Source organism: Poromitra crassiceps (assembly GCF_964638095.1).
Source record: "Poromitra crassiceps genome assembly, chromosome: 1".
Taxonomy (NCBI): Eukaryota; Metazoa; Chordata; class Actinopteri; order Beryciformes; family Melamphaidae; genus Poromitra; species Poromitra crassiceps.
The window spans coordinates 123,293,915-123,312,345 of NC_139623.1; the positions used below are offsets into that span (position 1 = coordinate 123,293,915).

Sequence of the window (18,431 nt, forward strand, 5' to 3'; positions counted from 1 at the left end):
ACTGAGATGATTGCAGTCCCCCTGTAATGCAGTTTACAGGGGATGTGTGATGCTAATACATTCATATAAGACAACGTCCTGACTCCCTGGCTTCATTCAGTATCGTTTTCATATTGGCTGCAAATGCTGTTGTTTATGCGGGACGAGGAATGATGATTATTGATACAAATTCCATTCTATAACACAATATAATGTAAATACAGTGGTGTGGAGTGTGTAGTCGCTGGCTGGCTCACTGTGCGAGTCTCAGAGCAGAGGACCGGGCGACTGGCTGCCTCCGGGAGCCAGCAGCAGCACTCTAGGGGTTAGTCTTCACTAGGTTGTTTTCCAGAAAACGGGCAGAATATGTTAATTTAAGTGTTCTATCTACACTAATCCTTCCCTTCCCACAGCTCCCCTGAAAACATCCATAGCCTATAGGCTAAATAACATAAGGCATATGTTTAAGCTATTTATTTTTATTTTTATTGAAAAGTTAAGTAGACTAGTTATAGCCTACATTATATTAGACTCAGCTCTCAGTCTTAATCCGTTTCACTACTGTAAAACTGAGAATATTACTATTTAAATCTTTTCATAACGTTAGGTGGTGCTGTTGGAAGCCTTGCATCGCAGAACCAATCATGAGTGTTGTGGGCGGGCCTGCTTTCTGGGGGCAGTGACGCTCATGCAGAACCGGTGCTGTCGCGTTTGCGGAGAAACATATGAATCACTTAGAAACAAACATAACCTGTTAATAGGACATGTTTCATCCGGCCCCGGCGGCTAGAGGTCTTTCCCCCAGCGATAAACCCGACTCCCGAGGCTACGTTACAGAGCCTGCTGATGACTTCACAGTAGCAAGCGGACCACTTCCGGGTAGGATTTGTTTTTGTAAAATAAACAACAGGTATAAACTCTCTTTGCAGCACATCAGTGTCTTGCTCTATATTGGAACTATGAAACATTGCATTGCCGCTACCAAATAAAATTCTAATAATAAATGTAGGCGTGTCTGCTGCCGGCCATTCTCGCCGGGCTCTGAACCAGATTTGGAACAGTAAATTCCCAGACGTTTGGTGGTTAGGTGGCGCTGTTGGCGCCGCTCACCAAACGTCTGGAAACCGAGACTAACATTATATTAACTCTATAATAAATTAGACTCACGTGCATATGGGGGCAACACCTATAAACACAATGAATTTCCTACAGTTTTAGGCCTATACATATCAGATGAAATAAATTAGAATAAACACTGAAAATAAATAAAAAAATAATCATATTTATTGCCGACCGCGACACAAAAAAGGTTGGGAACCCCTGGCAGCCTACACATCACAAAATAATATTCGCTTATTTAATTGATGGAGATGTGTGAACATTTAATTCTAGCCTATTTCAATAGGCCTATATATCAAAATTGTGCTGGTGATGGGCAGATGCAGGCTTTCATCTCGCTGTGCACCCCGTGTTGGACATCAAAGGAGTTATAGTTTATAGGCTAACACTTAATGCCGACACTCCTTTCGTCAATTGATATGCGGGCCTATAGAATGGCATAATCAAGGCCCAAAATCGAATTTAAACTAATTTAAAATGAACAAAACCATAACCTGTTGCTTGCTGGCCAACCCAAATCCAAAGTGTTTCTCCAACTTGCAATGCGCAAACCAGCAGTGAAAACCCATGTGTAATATGAACATACATCAATTACTCCTCCGCATTTAAATTCTTATTTGTTTAGTAGGTAGCCTAATTTTCGGATTGCGGCCGTTAAATTCGGCTGTCAACCACCTTATAACCAGCAGATCAAAGGCAACTAGATGCGCAATTGCGCAATGCGCACTGCATGCCAAGCACATGGCTTGTTGAGATTAGTGTACTGTATGACCGCTTGCCGACAATCCTTTCTCAGAGGAATATAGTGTTAATATGTCAATGGAAGTGAAAATAAAGTGTCGGAATCTTTGGAATAAAATCAGAACAAACACATTTTTATTTTTAAATCAAATTGTGTGTTTCTGCAATGTCAGGCTATTATGCAGACATCATGGCATTTTGAAATAACGGACATCTCGTTAACAGGATGGCTAGGCCTACTGTATTTCTCTTAAAGTTAAATAGGCTAAATAAGGCAAAAAAAACTACATTTTTTTATTTAGCTGCCAGCCATATTTACATATGATTACCAGTAGTACCCTATTTAAAATTCCTATAGTTGAAAGGTTGAATCTCTATCGTTTCATGGCGCAGCCCATATAATCCCGACAACAGTCTATTTCAGAATATGAAAATATCTACCGGTATATAGCTTATATAGCCTGCAATGGGGAATTCCAAGCGTCTGCGTTTTCCCTGTGTCCACACTCCAACTCTACCGCGGATTTTGGTGACGAAGACGATAGCCTACGTCTCATCAAACGGCTTGATGCTCAGAACAATAGAGGTAGTGTGGACAATAGGTGCAAACGAAGTGCCGACCCATCAAATACGAGGTAATGTAGACATGGCCTAGAAGGAAGAGGGATAGTGCTTTTTCGAGAGTGTTGGCTGCCCACCTTGAAATGTCAAAATAATATTCCTGGAATGCGAGTTAACGAGCCTGTTACATGTCCTTTTGCATTCTACATTAAATGACGGTATTACAACGTGTTTTATTTTGTATGTGTTGCATACTTATTGGCCAACACTTATGGAGTCGAAAATGTTGCCCATGTAGGCACTAGGCAGCCATCTTGCCTGCTCAGAATTTTCTCAGAGCCATGAAGATTTATTTACAGCTGTCATGTATGATTGGTTGAAATGGGGTAGGAATTTGATAGTACTACCTGACGTCAGCAAACTGTAGTTGACTGTTATGAATGAACTCTTGATGAATGAACTTTTGATGTGGGGGAAAAATGTGAAAAACGAAGGAAATTTGATTTTTGTGATTTTTGTGGGTGCATACATTGTTAAATAGGTGCAGTGTATAACCAGGGATGTGATCCAAAATAGAAAAAGTCACTTTTCATTTCAGTTTGACTTTAACATTTAGATATTCCCTTCTGCTTCATTGTTGTCTCTGTCTGCTTGCTTCTCTCCTCAGACTGACACTGCACTTACCAAAGGAAATGGGCGTAATAGCTGTGGCTGCTCGACAAAGCCGGGGCAGGGGTCAGTGCTTCTCCACACACGCACCATTCATACACACCTCAAACGTATGGAGCAGTATTTGCAGAAGGAAAGGGCAAAATGAAAATGTACTTGAAAGGTTGACAGTAATGTCAAAGTTTCACGTGAAGTAGTTTGGGTGTTTATTTGTCAGGAGTGGCTTCTGATTTAATAGCAATACCAGTATTTAATCAGGTTACCCCAGTCAAAACTCCAGATACTGGTTTGCATATCTACATAATCAAGTTGAAGGTGTCTGTCCCTCTGTCTGTCTGTCTGGGTGTCTGTCGTCTATACACGCCCACACCGCCGGACCGATTAACCTGAAAATGTGCATGGAGGTGGGTTATCATCCGGGCAGGTTGGAAAGTCCTAGAACCACCTGGAAAGTGCTGCAAGCTACATTTAATGCCAAAACTTTCAAAACTATGCCATGACACTGCCCCTTTAAAAGTCCATTCTTCTTCTACGGCTTTCTGGCAGACTCCATGCATTGCAGTGGATTACTGCCTCTCACAGGTCGCACATATTATTGTGCTTCAACAGAGAGCTGAACCACACCACATCTGCAGGAATTACAATGGTTTTTACATTGTGGAACCGTTACAGTTATGCCGGCTACCAGTTGGAGCACTACATGGCCATAGCTGTTAGCTACGTTAGCTATGGTAGCCTGGCATTAGCAAGCTGTTAGCTGTTGTTAGCTGTGGGCTTTGTTCGTTATGTGCACAGCACCTCAGTGAGTTACATCCATGTCCAACGCCACTGAAGGAGGCAAAGCTGTTATCGGCCATTTCTTCTGTATCGCCCACAAACACTATGATGAAGGCGAGAGGCAAAGTTTGTTTGCCTTTTTGCAGAACAGCGCGGCAGTCATTACGCTGCAGTGGAACAAACGCATCATACTCGTGAGTTCAGCTAATTTAGCAGATTTTGCACTTCACATTATTGTGGGTGAAATGCTCCCACACTTTGGATGTAGTATGAGGACGGCTAGACATTTCTTCTGTGGAGAAGCACTGGGAGCTGCTTGTTTTTCCGGTCACGGTGATGTCACGTTTTCCCCGGATGATGGGTACTGCGCATGTGCATCAAAGACAGGACGGAGACGCCTGGATGCCAAGCCAGCCAGTGAGGCCATCACAGGTAGCAGCTCCGCGGAAACAAAACAAATGTTTTTTTCTTTTTTTCAGCTCCAAAAAAAACATGTTGGCGACGATTTAAATCGTCGATGTAGTCGCGACTAGTCGACTAATCGTGGCAGCCTTACTGTAGAGTAGGGGAGGGCTTATGCCAGCAGCCTGTTTCCATGCAGCCAGACTCCTCTCACGGAAGTGAGGGGAGGCTGACAAGTGAGTCTACCGGTGGGATAACACAGTGCATCTAATGTGTATACTGAATTAAAATCCTAATCAAAATGCTTATCCCAGCCCAGCTATTAACACATTGGGGGGGTGTGGGGGGCTGTCTTGGATGGTGGGGCCTCTGTGCTAGTTGGATCAGTCTCGATACTGGAGGGTACCGCTCCTTCTCTTCTTCCTCCACCACCTCCTCACCAGTGGGAGACTGGAAGCTGCTGTCATCATGCAGTGGTGGGGAGAAGTCCGGCGTGACCTCTGGACGGCTCTGTGGTGCCCACATGGGCCCCTGATCCGTTTCTGTGGCATCTACTTCCCCTAGTGCACCACAGCCTTGTACTGGGTTTGGCCCTGGTGCTGCAACAGGTTGTACACCCTATCACTGATCAGCATCTAGTTCCTCTGCCTCTCGTGCTTCTTGCCTTTGAGTGAAGGGAGATGAGCTCCCTCAATTTGGGCAGGAGGCCCTCCATCACCAGGTTAGACAGTATCTGCGACGGTATGCCACATGTGCTGCCCAGGTGCTGTAGTGTCCATGAGCCTGGCGGTAGAGTCGCACTGCATTGGTGAAGGCTGGCGCCGCCTGGATCTTGTTCTCCTCTGACAAACCATTGTTGGCGTGGCTGACGTACATTTGAAAATCATGACCCATCCCTAATGTATGTGTATAAGTATGTGCATACCTAGAAGCACTGTGTTATCCCACCGGTCACTATTGTTGCCGTCAACATGTTTACTCATTCTATGACCACATTGAACAAAGTTGAGTAATTGCAAATGCATATATCAACACTAGACATCTTCAAGATTATGTGTGTCAAAAATTGACGTATCTTTATGTTAACATACTTTAATAACTTTTTGTTTGGGAGCTTTGATGCAGCCAAGCTCTTCACCTGGTGCAACCAGGACGTAAACAGCCCTGGTCATGTGACAATTTACACTACATACATACACACATACAACATATGACATGGCACATATTTCATTGAGACCCTTTATTCTTTCAATATTTGCTGGAAATGCATTGATACATCATTCAGTAACATTTTTAGAGCCTTATAACTGAACTTGTAACTTTTTACGGTCACTATTGTGCCTGGTCGGATTAAATCTACATCAATGTATGCCACCCCTAGTTCCCACCCTGTTTCTGTCCCTCTTCCTGTACTTTGTATGTTTGCTGTGTCTTCAGGCCGTGGAGGGAATGCATGGCTGAGTCCTCTGGGCTGTGCTATGTTCACTCTGAGTGTCCAGGTGGGGCTCAACTCCAGGCTTGGCCAGAACATTCCCTTCCTGCAGCACTTAGCTGCCCTGGCTGTAGTGGAGGCTGTTCGCACCCTGCCCGGATACCAGGTAACAAACTACGTACTCTGAACTATACTGGCATTTTCAGCATGATTATATTAAATACCATACTGTAGTACACAAGTGCTGTCATTTCGTCCTAATACATGCAAATACAAATAAAATAGTTCCCTAGAACAGCACTATATAGAAGTTGTTGATTCTATTCCCATTAGTAGCCTAAAATAAGCATATACTACTAAGTATATCTTATTTTACACTGCACACTTTTGTGAGTTTTTGAGTACTGTAAGTACTGTAAGTTTACAAACAATCGTGCGGCCAATGTGGCGGAGTATATGGAACTTTCTGTGTGATCGGAAACAACTGGTCTTAAGTTTACCCTGCTTGCGCTACTGGCTGACGTAGCTACCAGCTATCTGTATCGTCCAGCTAAACAGCTTATGTTAATGGAAATCGTTAAGAGACAAACAGAAGACCGACGAGCAGTAATGGACCAGGAATGGTTCCGTGCCGATGGCAAGTGCCTAGCAGCTGGACTCCCAACGGACTTAAAAAGAAGGTAAAACAAATCAAAACCTAGGAGTGTCCGTTGGGTGCGGGGCCGCGCTGAAGCAAATTAGCTAGCAGCAGCCCCCGGCAGCACAGCAGCATCCTCCTCCGATACAGTGTGGTCTTTAGCCAAGATCTGTATCAACCTACTAACCTGCTGGTGTGAGAGGCTTCATGGTGCCGGCGCTGGTACTGGTTGCGTGATTCATTTAAATTGGAAGACCGCAGAACTTGGAACTCTCTAGCTGTCCCCAGCTACTCTGAGCTAAGCTAATAGAGTAGCAGTTGCCCAACAAGCTATAAAAAGCGCAGTCCTTCTTATCCATCGCGGATGGGGAACTCTCTGCGCACAGAGCCCCGGCTCCCGAGCTATCTTGGAGAATTCTCTGATTGCAGAGCTCCAGAATCTGTGGATTAATATTGTGACCTGGACGGACAGCCAGTTCTAGACGCAGATATTGGAATTTTCTGGCTGTCAGCAACTGGAGCTGCTAGCTTGAGCTAGGCTAGCCGAGCAACTAGATGCTAATCAGAGAATACGGACAATACACAAACGTGAGTGCTTTTCCCCCTTTTTCTCCTACCTGGGAGTTTATGCATCTCTGCATAAACTTCCATGACTTCCTCATCCTCGCTGGTCGATGTTGGCATATAGACCTGTATTCAATTTACAGGCTTTGGCTTGGCATCTATCCTCATACTTATGATGCGTTAATTGATTGGTCAGACTTCTGTGATGGCTTTCTTGACTTTAGGTGACACAATGAAACCAACTCCCGCTTGATGTGTTTGTCCTCCAGAGCATGGGTTCCCAAACTTTTCCGTCCAAGTACCACTACGTACCAAACCAAATTTCCCAGGGACCACTTCCACTGCGTATACCACCCCTAAGGCTACTAGCTAGTTCAAAACGGATACACACGGACACACACACCCACACGGACACACACACACCTGTCAACATTAGGCTGTGAAAAAGAGGACCCCTTTGAAAAAATAAATGTTTCCCTCGCCAAAGTTTTGCCAAAATTTTGAGTGTTATTTAGCTACCTTCCTGACAAACTAGCAGGATTGTGATATTTCCCAAATATCACAATATTTCCGAAAATCGGCCCAATCCGGGCGGCTGTAGCTCAGGAGGTAGAGTGGGTCGTTCACTAATCGCTTTGGATAAAAGAGGTCGGTGGTTCGATTCCCGGCTCCTCCAGTCTGCATGTCGAAGTGTCCTTGGGCAAGACACTGAACCCCAAATTGCTCCCGTTGGTGTGCCAGCAGCCTGTGTGGTAACCTGCCACCATCGGTGTGTGAATGGGTGAATGTACCTACTGACTGTAAAGCGCTTTTTTTTTGCACCAAATTTAAACGGTAGTATATATGTCGGGAGATGTCTTCATAAAAAAAAATTCGTGCATTTTAAGGCATTTTTGTAGGAGTTTGATGTTGTAACCATTTCATGTAAAAATGTGTAAAATCGGGTACATTGCTCAGCGTTGATTTCGTTACTTCAACGCACCTACTACTAGATGTAAAATTTGACGAGCTTTCCAATGCCGCCAGTCCCGTGTCTTTCCGTGCTTCCGTTCCAGAGATATGGTCTCTTTGCAAGGAGCTATGGAAAGCTAACCTAGCTACCATAGGCTAGGCGGTTGAAAAAAGATGGCTGCCTTTTGCTTTTCTTTGAGACCTCTGAAGGGGCGTGGAGGACCTCTAGAGGCGGGACCATGGCTCACAACACTTGTAGTTCATAGGCGCTCGACTTCCGCAAGGCGGACTCGGGCCAGAAGACGCGTAACGCGTCGGCTGGCCCGAAAAATATGTGAGAGATGGTTGATAGGTCAGGCAGGGAAGCACCAATTTCAAAAATTTCAACGGATTCGAAAACCTTAGGGGCGTGAGATTTAATATATATTCATATTCCCCACGGTAAAGCCGTCCTTTAATGAAGGATTTCACTGGTTGATGGACGGAGACATCTCTGACATTCTCCTTCCGAGCGCAGTCCTGGTATAACTGCCAATCCTGTTGATGCCGTTTTATGAATCTGATACAGCTCCATAAACTTGGGGAGGCAGGCAGGCAGAGCTAGCCGCTTGGCTAATGAAGAAATAGGCTGCCTACATGTCATGGGCAACTGCAACAGACCGCCCGGGCCGAGCAAAATGCAGGTTGTGTAGTGTTGTGTCAAAATATTCAATATCTTGAACATGAGAGAGGCGGCGGCATTAACAAGCCACGCACAAATAAGGAGGCAAACATCAAAGTGCTGCTGCTCGTCAAGCTAACTTTACTACAACTCCCATCACTGGACTGGGTTTCTTACCACAGCGAGTGAACTGCTATCACCGAGCAGCACGTCTCGCTCTCGTCGACTACCAAGCAGGCAGCGATAACCAATGCTGTAACGAAAAATTAAGTCTGAACTGTGGAGGCGGCTAATTATTATTATTCTTTCACTCATTCGAAGATGCCAGCCTGCTACGTTAAGTGTGTGTGTGTTCACAATCACAAGTAAAACCAACTCCCCTTCTGTGTTGTCGTCCTCCATGCTGCTCACACTTTGCCAACTAAAAGGGGGGGGGGGACTTTGGAGGCATCTTTCAGACATAAAAATGCCCATCGGTTAAACAAAAACAAAAAACAAAAATTCTCTAACCTCTGGGGGCAGCCCCGTTTCAATGTGGTGCAACAGGAACTCAAGAGGCGCGGTCGGCAGCGGAAGAAAATCCCTTTCTGCTCCCTGCAAGCTCTGCCATTGGCTCCAACCGACCGGCTCTGCCCATTAATGCATTTATTTTACGCTCCCTGAGTGTCGCTCTCAAATCCATCCGTCGCTATGAAACAACAATAACAACTCTAGCTCGTTGCTAGTAGCAAGTAGCAACTTGCTATAGGCTGAAAATTGTAAGATTTGACTACACGCGGCTGGTGCATTTTTGTCCAGGCTATACCAAATATAGGCCTGGACGATGGGGTTGAAATCAATATGATAATCATAAGGATTCTTCTCAATATCAATATCATATGTTTCACGTATGCAAAATCAGTGTTCATCTCATTGAACTGAATTGTGATGTCAAACAAACCTTACATTTTCAAATAATATTCCTGCCATACCTCATTTGATCAGTTTTTATATCATCACGATGATTCCACTGAAAGACAACAAACAATAATTGGCTATTGAATTATCGTCCACTCCAGCCCTAAATCAAGCAAGTAGTAACGGACGTTACTAGTACCTTCTGAATCATATGGCCAACAGAATAGGCATATCAATCACGGAGCAGATTACAGAAATAGGCACAGTAACCTGGTCAGCAGCCCTCTGATCTCTACATCAAGCTTCCCTCATTAGCTTTAGCATCCATATTTACTTGAAAAGCACATGGCATAAACACTTTGGAAGAAGGACTTCCCACAGCATGTGAATGAGTTACATTACATTACCTATGAGGAAAGCACGTTCATGCATGCAAATATAGAGTCCGTCAAGAATGCATTGCCGTCCCCACCGCTCGAGGAAGTCTGCCGAAAGTTAAAGTAAATAATACGATTTTCGACCAGACTGGAGAGTTGCACTAAAGGGACTGTCGGCGGGGGACTGCCCCCATGTGGACTTCTAGCTAGAGCGACTGTATGCGTCCCTACCCATCTACGTCACTATAAGTAGCCTAGCCTATGTCACGACACTCGCTCTACCTGACGCCACCTCCACCTGGTCATTAGATACGAGCGCCCAGAGCCCCCCCGAATCCATTTGTCTTGAGTGAACAGCACATGTCCTGGCTGCAGCACTGGTGGAAGCCGGAAGTCCCCGGACGGCGTCCGTGGCAATTGGGTGCAAGAAAATAGTTGACCCAAAACAGTACACATGTAGATCATTATGAATCTACCGGTACATATTTATTGCAGATTATATACTCACTATCTAATATTCACCTCGCTCATAAAAAAATATATATATATACTGTGTGTGTATATATATATATATATATATATATATATATATATATATATATATACATATATACATATATACAGTATACCGGAGCCCAATTCCTTGTATGTGATTGCATACTTGGCCAATAAAGCTGATTCTGATTCTGATAACGTTTTATTTTCCCCTCCTTCATGTGGGTAGGTGGGGCGGCGCCCTCTAGTGGCCGGCCGCCACTGCTCACCGGTCACGTTCACTTCATCTTGATCGGGTAAAGCACAGCATGCATGCGAGCGCTGTTACACACCTTTTGACGGAGCCTGCCGACAGATTTTCGATGCAAGTCGAAAGTCTGTCTCGACAGATTAATAGAAATGCAACTGATAGAATGTGCACTGCATGTAGCACGATACTAACGGTCTGTCTGGAAAGGCAGATCGTGGAGCCATTCTAATTGTTAACGATCTAATATCATATCGCCCACCCCTAACTCAAGGTTGAACTGATTACATTTTGGTGGTCAAAGGTCAAGGTCACCGTGACCTCCTGAACGCCATTTTCAAGCTCGGTAACGCCATATCTCAGGAACACCTTGACGGAATTTCTTCACATTTGGCTCAAACATCAAGGTCTGGACAGACATGCATGTCGACTGCTCACTTGTTAGCGGAGGCATATATCCACAGTGCGGTCATTCTCGTTTTTAATGTTCCTCATTGACAGGTCTTATAGCTTTGCTGTGGACTTACACATGATATTTTGATGTATTTCAACCTTTTTTTAGGACATAGACCTGAGGTTGAAGTGGCCCAATGATATCTACTACAGCAACCTAATAAAGCTTGGAGGAGTACTAGTGACTTCCACAGTCATGGGACCAACCTTCCATCTCCTCATTGGTAAAGATCTCCACTTTATCCCAGGAATTATCCAAGTGCATAATACTGCAGCATTTACTAATACTCGTATAACTATCCGTTGTGCTTTTAAACTAAGGTGGGTATCTATACCAGTATTGGTATAGTATCTGTATAGTATTATTCCCAGTATTACCAGTGTTCAATACTTTATAAATGAGACCAAATAAATGCATTTAGGCCGAGTTAACAGGCTATGTAATTGTTTTTATTTCTCATCAGTAAAATAATATACACATTTTAAAGACCCTGGAAACCCAAAATAAATATGCATTTTGAGTTCATCATACCACAGGGTCCTATGTTAATAAGCCACCAACAAAATTTGAACGACGATGAACGTCGCAAAAGTATATACATTTAGGTTTGAAAGTCATAGACTCTATGACATACATGGGCAACATACAGCCCGCGGGCCGTATGCGGCCCGCGGGCGCCCCCTGTGTGGCCCGCGATGGAATTGCAAAAAAAAAAAAAACTTTTTTTTTTTTTTTTTTTTTTTTACAGTGCTCCTGAACGCAACATGCAAGATACCCACTGAATAAGTGTCCAAATGTTCATGTCATTCTGGCCAATACTCTGTTATAGCATTTCAGTCTGGAATATGGAATATCTTTCAATAATATTTATGACTAAAAGGCTAAAAGTAATCTCATGTGTAAGAAATGACTGTTCTACATTGAAGTAGAAATTTAAATAATTAACTTGTTGGTTTTGGATTTATTTAGCTTCAAGAGTGCATTTTTGTTCTTGTGTGACCCTCAACACAGGCTTTGAGAATCCCGGGCCACTTACTGATACTTATGCTTAAATTCACCCACTCATATTCTGGTTTATTTCAAGAAAAACATTTCGGCTAGTGGAAATTCTAATTGGCTGGTAACTTTAAAATCTAGCAGCCATATTGGCAGGTGGTGAAAAAAGTTAATTTCAAGCCCTGCAGGGAGAGCAGGTGGTGACATAGGAGTGAAAAAAGGATCAAATATTGGTGGTTAAGACTGAATAATGGCATCACAATTGTTAATTTAAAATGAGTTATTCCTCTAAACCTGGCTTCAAATGCCCCAAATTCTTCGCGCTGGCGCCGTTCAGCCCTCAGCAAAATCTGGTAGCGAGGACATTTTTTTGTGGCCCTCTCTATCATCAAAGTTGCCCATCCATGGGTTACGGCATGACAATATTTGTTCGGCCCCCGGCAACAATCTGGGTTTCTCATGTGGCCCCCCATGAAAAATAGTTGCCCACCCCTGCTCTATGACATAGAGAAACAAGCAGAATTCTCTGCCATGTCTAGGATTGTCTGGGTGTGTCACATTGAACCAGCTCCCAAATCACGGGGGGAGAGGTGGGGTGGAATGGAGTTCGATTGTCCTTGCTGGCTTTGGTTAGTTACTGGGAATACGCATATGAATGGGCACCATTCAGAAAGAGTCCCAGCGGGCTGCGGGGGCACGAAGGTTTTGTTGAATGGACAACTGCAAGCTACGTCACTGATTGGCTCCTCCTAGTGATGTCACTAGGAGGGGAATTTGAAGCAGTTCAGCACCGCCCAATTCAAAGCTGCCTCACGAAAAATTGTAAATTGCGATATTTAAGATTTGGGTTAAAACCGTTAAAACTAATGTCTCAAATGTTTTGAGGCTTATAATTACTCACATAAGACGCTAAATTACATAGTTAGAAGGTTTTTGTGGATTTCGGTTTCCAGGGTCTTTAAAATTCAGCCAGCTGCAGCTATTTGAATGAAATCGAAATTTCATATTTGCTAATGGTCCAGAGAATGGCAATGCATCATTGGTGGGAGATACCTTGTTGCTTTTTGGTGGGGAGCCCCTGACGTAAAAATGTGTGTTCTGTCCTGTGACATGGCAGCCCATCACTCAGCTTGGATTAATAAACGCACCAAAAAAATTATAGCAACTTCTTTAACCCAAGCTCAACTCAATTTGATCAACTAAAACAAAATATAATATTCTACGTAAAACAATGAAAGAGAAATCCTGTTAATAACTGACTAGACTGAATCAATAGCCTAAATATTAGCTTACATATATTTATTATTCATCCATGTTGCAGCTACTTGATTAAAGATAACTTTTCTATTGATATTACAGCTTAATTACACAAAGAAAGTGGATATGCCTTGCTCTCTTTCAGGGTTTCCGTTAGCACCTACAGCTGCAGGACATTGTGTCCTTTAAGATTTCAAACATAGGACAAGTGGTATAAATTCAGGACACATTAAATCTGTGTTTATTGAGCTTAAAAACAATTGATATAGGCTTAGGCTATATAAAGAATTACATAATTAGGCATGTAGATTTATATTTTTTATTTTAAAGTATAAGCAGCAAGCTATCATTTCCAGAGGGGTAACCGTACTTTTCCAGTCACACGGTTCGCTATCTGGTGTGGCGATGGTCCAGCTGGTCGTCTCGTCCAGGCGGAAAACACTAGCATCACGATAATATAATAGATCCATGTAGCGTCCACGTTAGCAAGCAGGCAGAAAACACTAGCCTAGCTACGTTAACAAGCAGGCGGAAAACACTAGCCTCTACATTAGCATCAGGCTACAGTTCTCAGACGATAGGATAGCATGCAAAACTTTAGCCGTACAAACACACTTATTACAAATGAGTCAGGCTAATTGTAGAGTACTTGAAAATAGGAGATTTGGCTTGCTTTGGGTAGCTAGCCACTATGTTAAGAGGAAAACACACGCGCTATATCAGTACACAGCAGCGCACACACAAACCTCACCGCACTGTCAAAATCCCAACACTCAGTCCCGCGCAGCTGCCCCATTAGCCAATAGCATTTTAGAGAAATGTGATGTACCTCTCTAGACTGACCAATCAGAAGCAGCTAAAGTTAATTTGTCACACCTCGTGTGGAGCTGTTTGACAGTGTTACCAAACTATAAAGTGACAGGTCAATATTCTTAACTCGGGGGATTTAACCCGGGGTTACAATTAATTGCGTCGGGAGATAATTTACTGCAGATTTTAATTTACAGGTGTTTGATTCATTTTAAAGGCCAATGTCCTGCAATTATGGGACAATGGAAACGCTGCTCTCTTTACCAAGAGATTGGAGAGTTGAAACGGTTTGAGCAATGACGAATACTGACCATAGGCATTGGTCCCTATTACAGGATGGCCTTTCAAAGACCTGTTTTACCCCAGAAAAACACCTTTCCTTTAACATCCAAACCAGGTGTATAGAATAAGACAATCTTTGGTACCAACCATGTCATCCTAGCTTGTCGGTAAGGGGCTAAATAATGCTAAAACATTTGACTAAATTTTGACCAGGAAAATAATATTTTCAAAGGGTTCCCTTGACCTTTCATCTAAATATCTGTGTGCAGTCATCACTACAGCACATGCGCCTCATGGCAAACAAGGAAGTAACTTTGGTTACAGAGGGAACTCTGTTAGTTCTCGGTATGGATTTACTTCGAGACCATTTCACGTAACTTTGGATTATTATTTCATCGCGTGGTGAGTACATGAGTCACAACATCTACATGTGAGTGTTTCTGGCGCTGTTGGAATGTGTATTTTGGGTGACTGAATGACAATAGGCAGCTGTACCATGTAGTACTAAGCTATTAGCAGTGAGGGGTGTACCGCTGTTTGTACTGCACGCACAGTGAAGATAAAGGCATCCACATTCTAAATTTACTATCAGCAATATGGCATATAGGGGAATCTCCAAAAATGTTGGCGTATCCCTTTAACTCAAATCAACTCTATCAACTGTCAAACTAAATAAATGCCTGTAAAACTGTCTGCAGTTTTCTGATATACTACTGATTTTGTAATGATACCAAGCTGGATGAAAATCGGCGGAGTGTTCCTTTCATGTTGACAGGTAGGAGAATGTGAGTTCAGGTGATCAGGGTGGTTTTAGCAGGCGAGGCTTGAGCCTGCTCAGACTAAGAGGACATGACATTGTGCCCCCACAGGCTGTGGCTTCAATGTGAACAACAGCAACCCCACCATCTGCATCAATGACCTGGTGCAGCGCTACAACAGCCAGCAGGGGGCCAGCCTGCAGCCGCTCAGCTCGGCCCAGCTTATCGCCAGAGCGCTCACCTCCCTGGAGGGCCTCATCCACGCCTTCCAACAGGGTGGGGCAGACGCTGTCCTGCCCACCTATTACAAAAGATGGCTTCACAGGTAGGCACCGCAAAGAATGATTATTTTCATTATTAATTGTTGATTAATCTGTTGATTATTTTATTGTAGAAATTTCATATCACGATTATAGTGACCAAAATTATCACGTTATCAGTATTATCACGGTATTGTTAAAATCTGCTGAAAATGTTCAAAAAGTACTAATACACAGAAATAATTTCACCAAGTTTTATATTGAAAGCTCAGACCCAAAAAGGACTGATACACTCACTAAAATCATTTCTCTAAGGCTGCACGTCTGCATCTGGGAGACAGTTGCCAACTTTGGTTGATGATGGACAGTATTTACCATGTTATTCAAAGCACTGTAATCACAGTAACATGGTAATCACAGTACCACGGTTTTAATGATAATGACAATTTGAAACGGTATGGTTATAAGGAATTTGATCACGGTCATTAAATCCGGTTATTAGTTGATTGGACTATAAAATGACAGAAAATGGTGAAAAATGTTCATCAGTGTTTCCCAAAGCCCAAGTTGACGTCCTCAAATCTCTTATTTTGTCCACAATCCAAATATATTCAGATTTCTGTCATAGAGGAGTAAAGAAACCAGAAAATATTCACTGGAATCAGATAATTTTTACTTCTTTTTTTCTTCTTTTTTTTCTTTCTTTTTTTTTATTAGTTTATTTGGACGGGACAGTGCAAAATTAATGAACACAGAAACCACAGGAACAGATAGTAAAACCTGGAACATAGTAAAAGTGTAAAAATTGCCGGATTTAGCACGAGGCTAATTTCCATCCGTTGTCCCCATAAAACATAAAACACAAAAAACAGAGCGTAAAACGTAGAACATAATAAAAACATACATAGAACATAGCAGTACACTCTAAAACTACGTAAAACAAAAGTAGCAACAATACACTCTAAAATACATGGCAGTAATTACTCTTAGAAAAATAAAAATACATAATAATAATACACACAAAAAAAGAGAAGAAAAAAAACATACTACCTGTGGACACATGACTGGTTTGTTTTCAGCCATTTTTTAAGACTACCTTTAAAAGCGGCAAGGGTGGGGCTGTCCCTTATGGAGACGGGGAGACTATTCCATATTTGGCTGCCTTTTATCGATAGGACATTTTGACCAAACGTGGTCATTCTACGATGGACCTTGCAATCACCTCTGGTGTCTGATCTAGTGCCGAGTCCAGTGGTTCTATTTTTTTGGATGAATTCCTGTAACGGAGGGGGAGCTAGTCCATGTAGGCATTTGAAGAAGAAACAGGCACTCTTTAAGACCTTGAGATTTTCAAAGCTCAGGAAGAGATGTTGTTCCAGAATGTTACAGTGGTGGTATGACAAAGGTTTTCTAGCAAATGCCTTGATGGCTCTGTAATAGAGCTGTTCAATAGGTTTTATGACAGTGGCACCTGCAAACGACCAGTTTGTGAAGCAGTATTCAATGTGAGAGAAGATCATGCAGTGAAGATATGTTTTAGCTGCTTCAACTGTTAACTCATTCAGTGCCAGCCACTTTTGGAGAACGGATGCTCCCAGTGCCAGAGTTTTCAGAGCGTTTTCAGTGATTTCTCGAGGCCCACAGAATATTGTGTGATATTACTATGTAAACACCGAACACGCACAAGAACGAGCTGGCTCTATTGTATCATCAGCAAAAAAAAGTTTATTGATACCATTTTCCGTTCTTTAGTTATGAGCCGGAGAAGATAGGTTGTTTTCAGCGTTTTCAGGCTTTTCAAATTATTAGCTGAGATAATCCGCCTTTTGTGAAATGCAGCATTTCAAGCACATTCACTGAGTCTGAAGATAATATTTTCTGATGTAGTGACGTAGTTGTTGTGTGATGCCCTGCGTGCACCACCCCCCTCCCCCCCTCCCCCCGTAAACTCCTCCCCACACTGCACACAGCCTCACGCAACCATTATATTTTCGGAGTGCTGCGTTTGTGTGCTGCTGTCGGCTCTCAGCGCCACAGCAGGGAAGAGCCAACCCGGATTGCTGAATGGTTTGGCGTCAGGGGCTGCTTTCCTGGCTGCTAATCGGTTGGAGAAACTATACAGACAGACAGACAGACAGACAGACAGGGACAGAGGGGCTCAGTTGTGAGCGCGGATTGACTCCTGTTCGGAGCCAATGTCAGCTCCCGCGACAGAGCAAATGGCTCTGGGAGCATGCATCGGGTTGTCTTTGATCCACGGCTTTTAGGCTGTTTCTCGGACCTGTCTCTAATCTGGACTGCACCGAGCAAGCACTGTCGCCACCTAATGAGTCCGTAAAATAGGTTATACACCTCCAATAGCTACTATAGTTGTACAGGAGCTGCGGAAGGCTTTGATCGACGTCCCACCGTCAAAAAACGCATTGGACGTCGAAGGACGTCCGTGGCATTCTACGTCACTATTTAATTGGACGTCGAAGGACGTCCATGGCATTCAATGAGTTAAGAAAGGCCGGATTTGTCTAAAATTAACTAAGTTGAAATTAATTGTGCTTTTCATTTTTTTGATGTGTTTCTTGAAGGAAAGGTTCGAGTCCAAAATGACTCCGAGGTACTTGAAATGGGAGACCAATTCCAATTCCTCCCCCCCCAGAAACACATTGGACCTTGTGATACGAACTGGTCGTTTGCTGAACATCATGCATACCGTTTTTTTTGTATTTAGCAACAGGCACGTGTTTTGCAGCCAGTGTCGGACCTTTTCCAATACATTTGTGAGTTTACAGGAAATCTTAAAAAAAAACTCAAACCGATTACCAAAATAGTCGGCGATTAATTTAACAATTGACAACTAATCGACTAATGAATTAATCGTTGCAGCTCTATCCATGGGTAGGCACTGCAAACATCCCTGCTACAGTCTATGATGCCAGCTTTGCTTCTCATTGTGATCAATTCAATATAGCAGAAGTGTTTGCAAAGTCGGTCAGTTTTGCTGCTATTGTCCAAAGTCAAAGTCGGACAACTGCTATGACCACGTAATGTTTAAAACCAGTTTAAAGCCCCCCTCCAGTGTATTTTGTCATTTTTATGATATTTCATGTG

The 18,431-nt window shown here is 43.1% G+C and overlaps 1 protein-coding gene across 1 annotated transcript in view; it reads left to right on the top strand.

Moving 5' to 3' along the window:
• Positions 1-18,431, top strand: part of hlcs (holocarboxylase synthetase (biotin-(proprionyl-CoA-carboxylase (ATP-hydrolysing)) ligase)) — a 125,684-nt gene that overhangs the window by 100,613 nt on the left and 6,640 nt on the right. The window contains exons 7-10 of the mRNA XM_083635561.1: positions 3,068-3,135; positions 5,686-5,846; positions 11,072-11,186; positions 15,178-15,391. Coding sequence (XP_083491687.1) covers positions 3,068-3,135; positions 5,686-5,846; positions 11,072-11,186; positions 15,178-15,391 — 558 coding nt within the window. The remainder of the gene's footprint in view (positions 1-3,067; positions 3,136-5,685; positions 5,847-11,071; positions 11,187-15,177; positions 15,392-18,431) is intronic.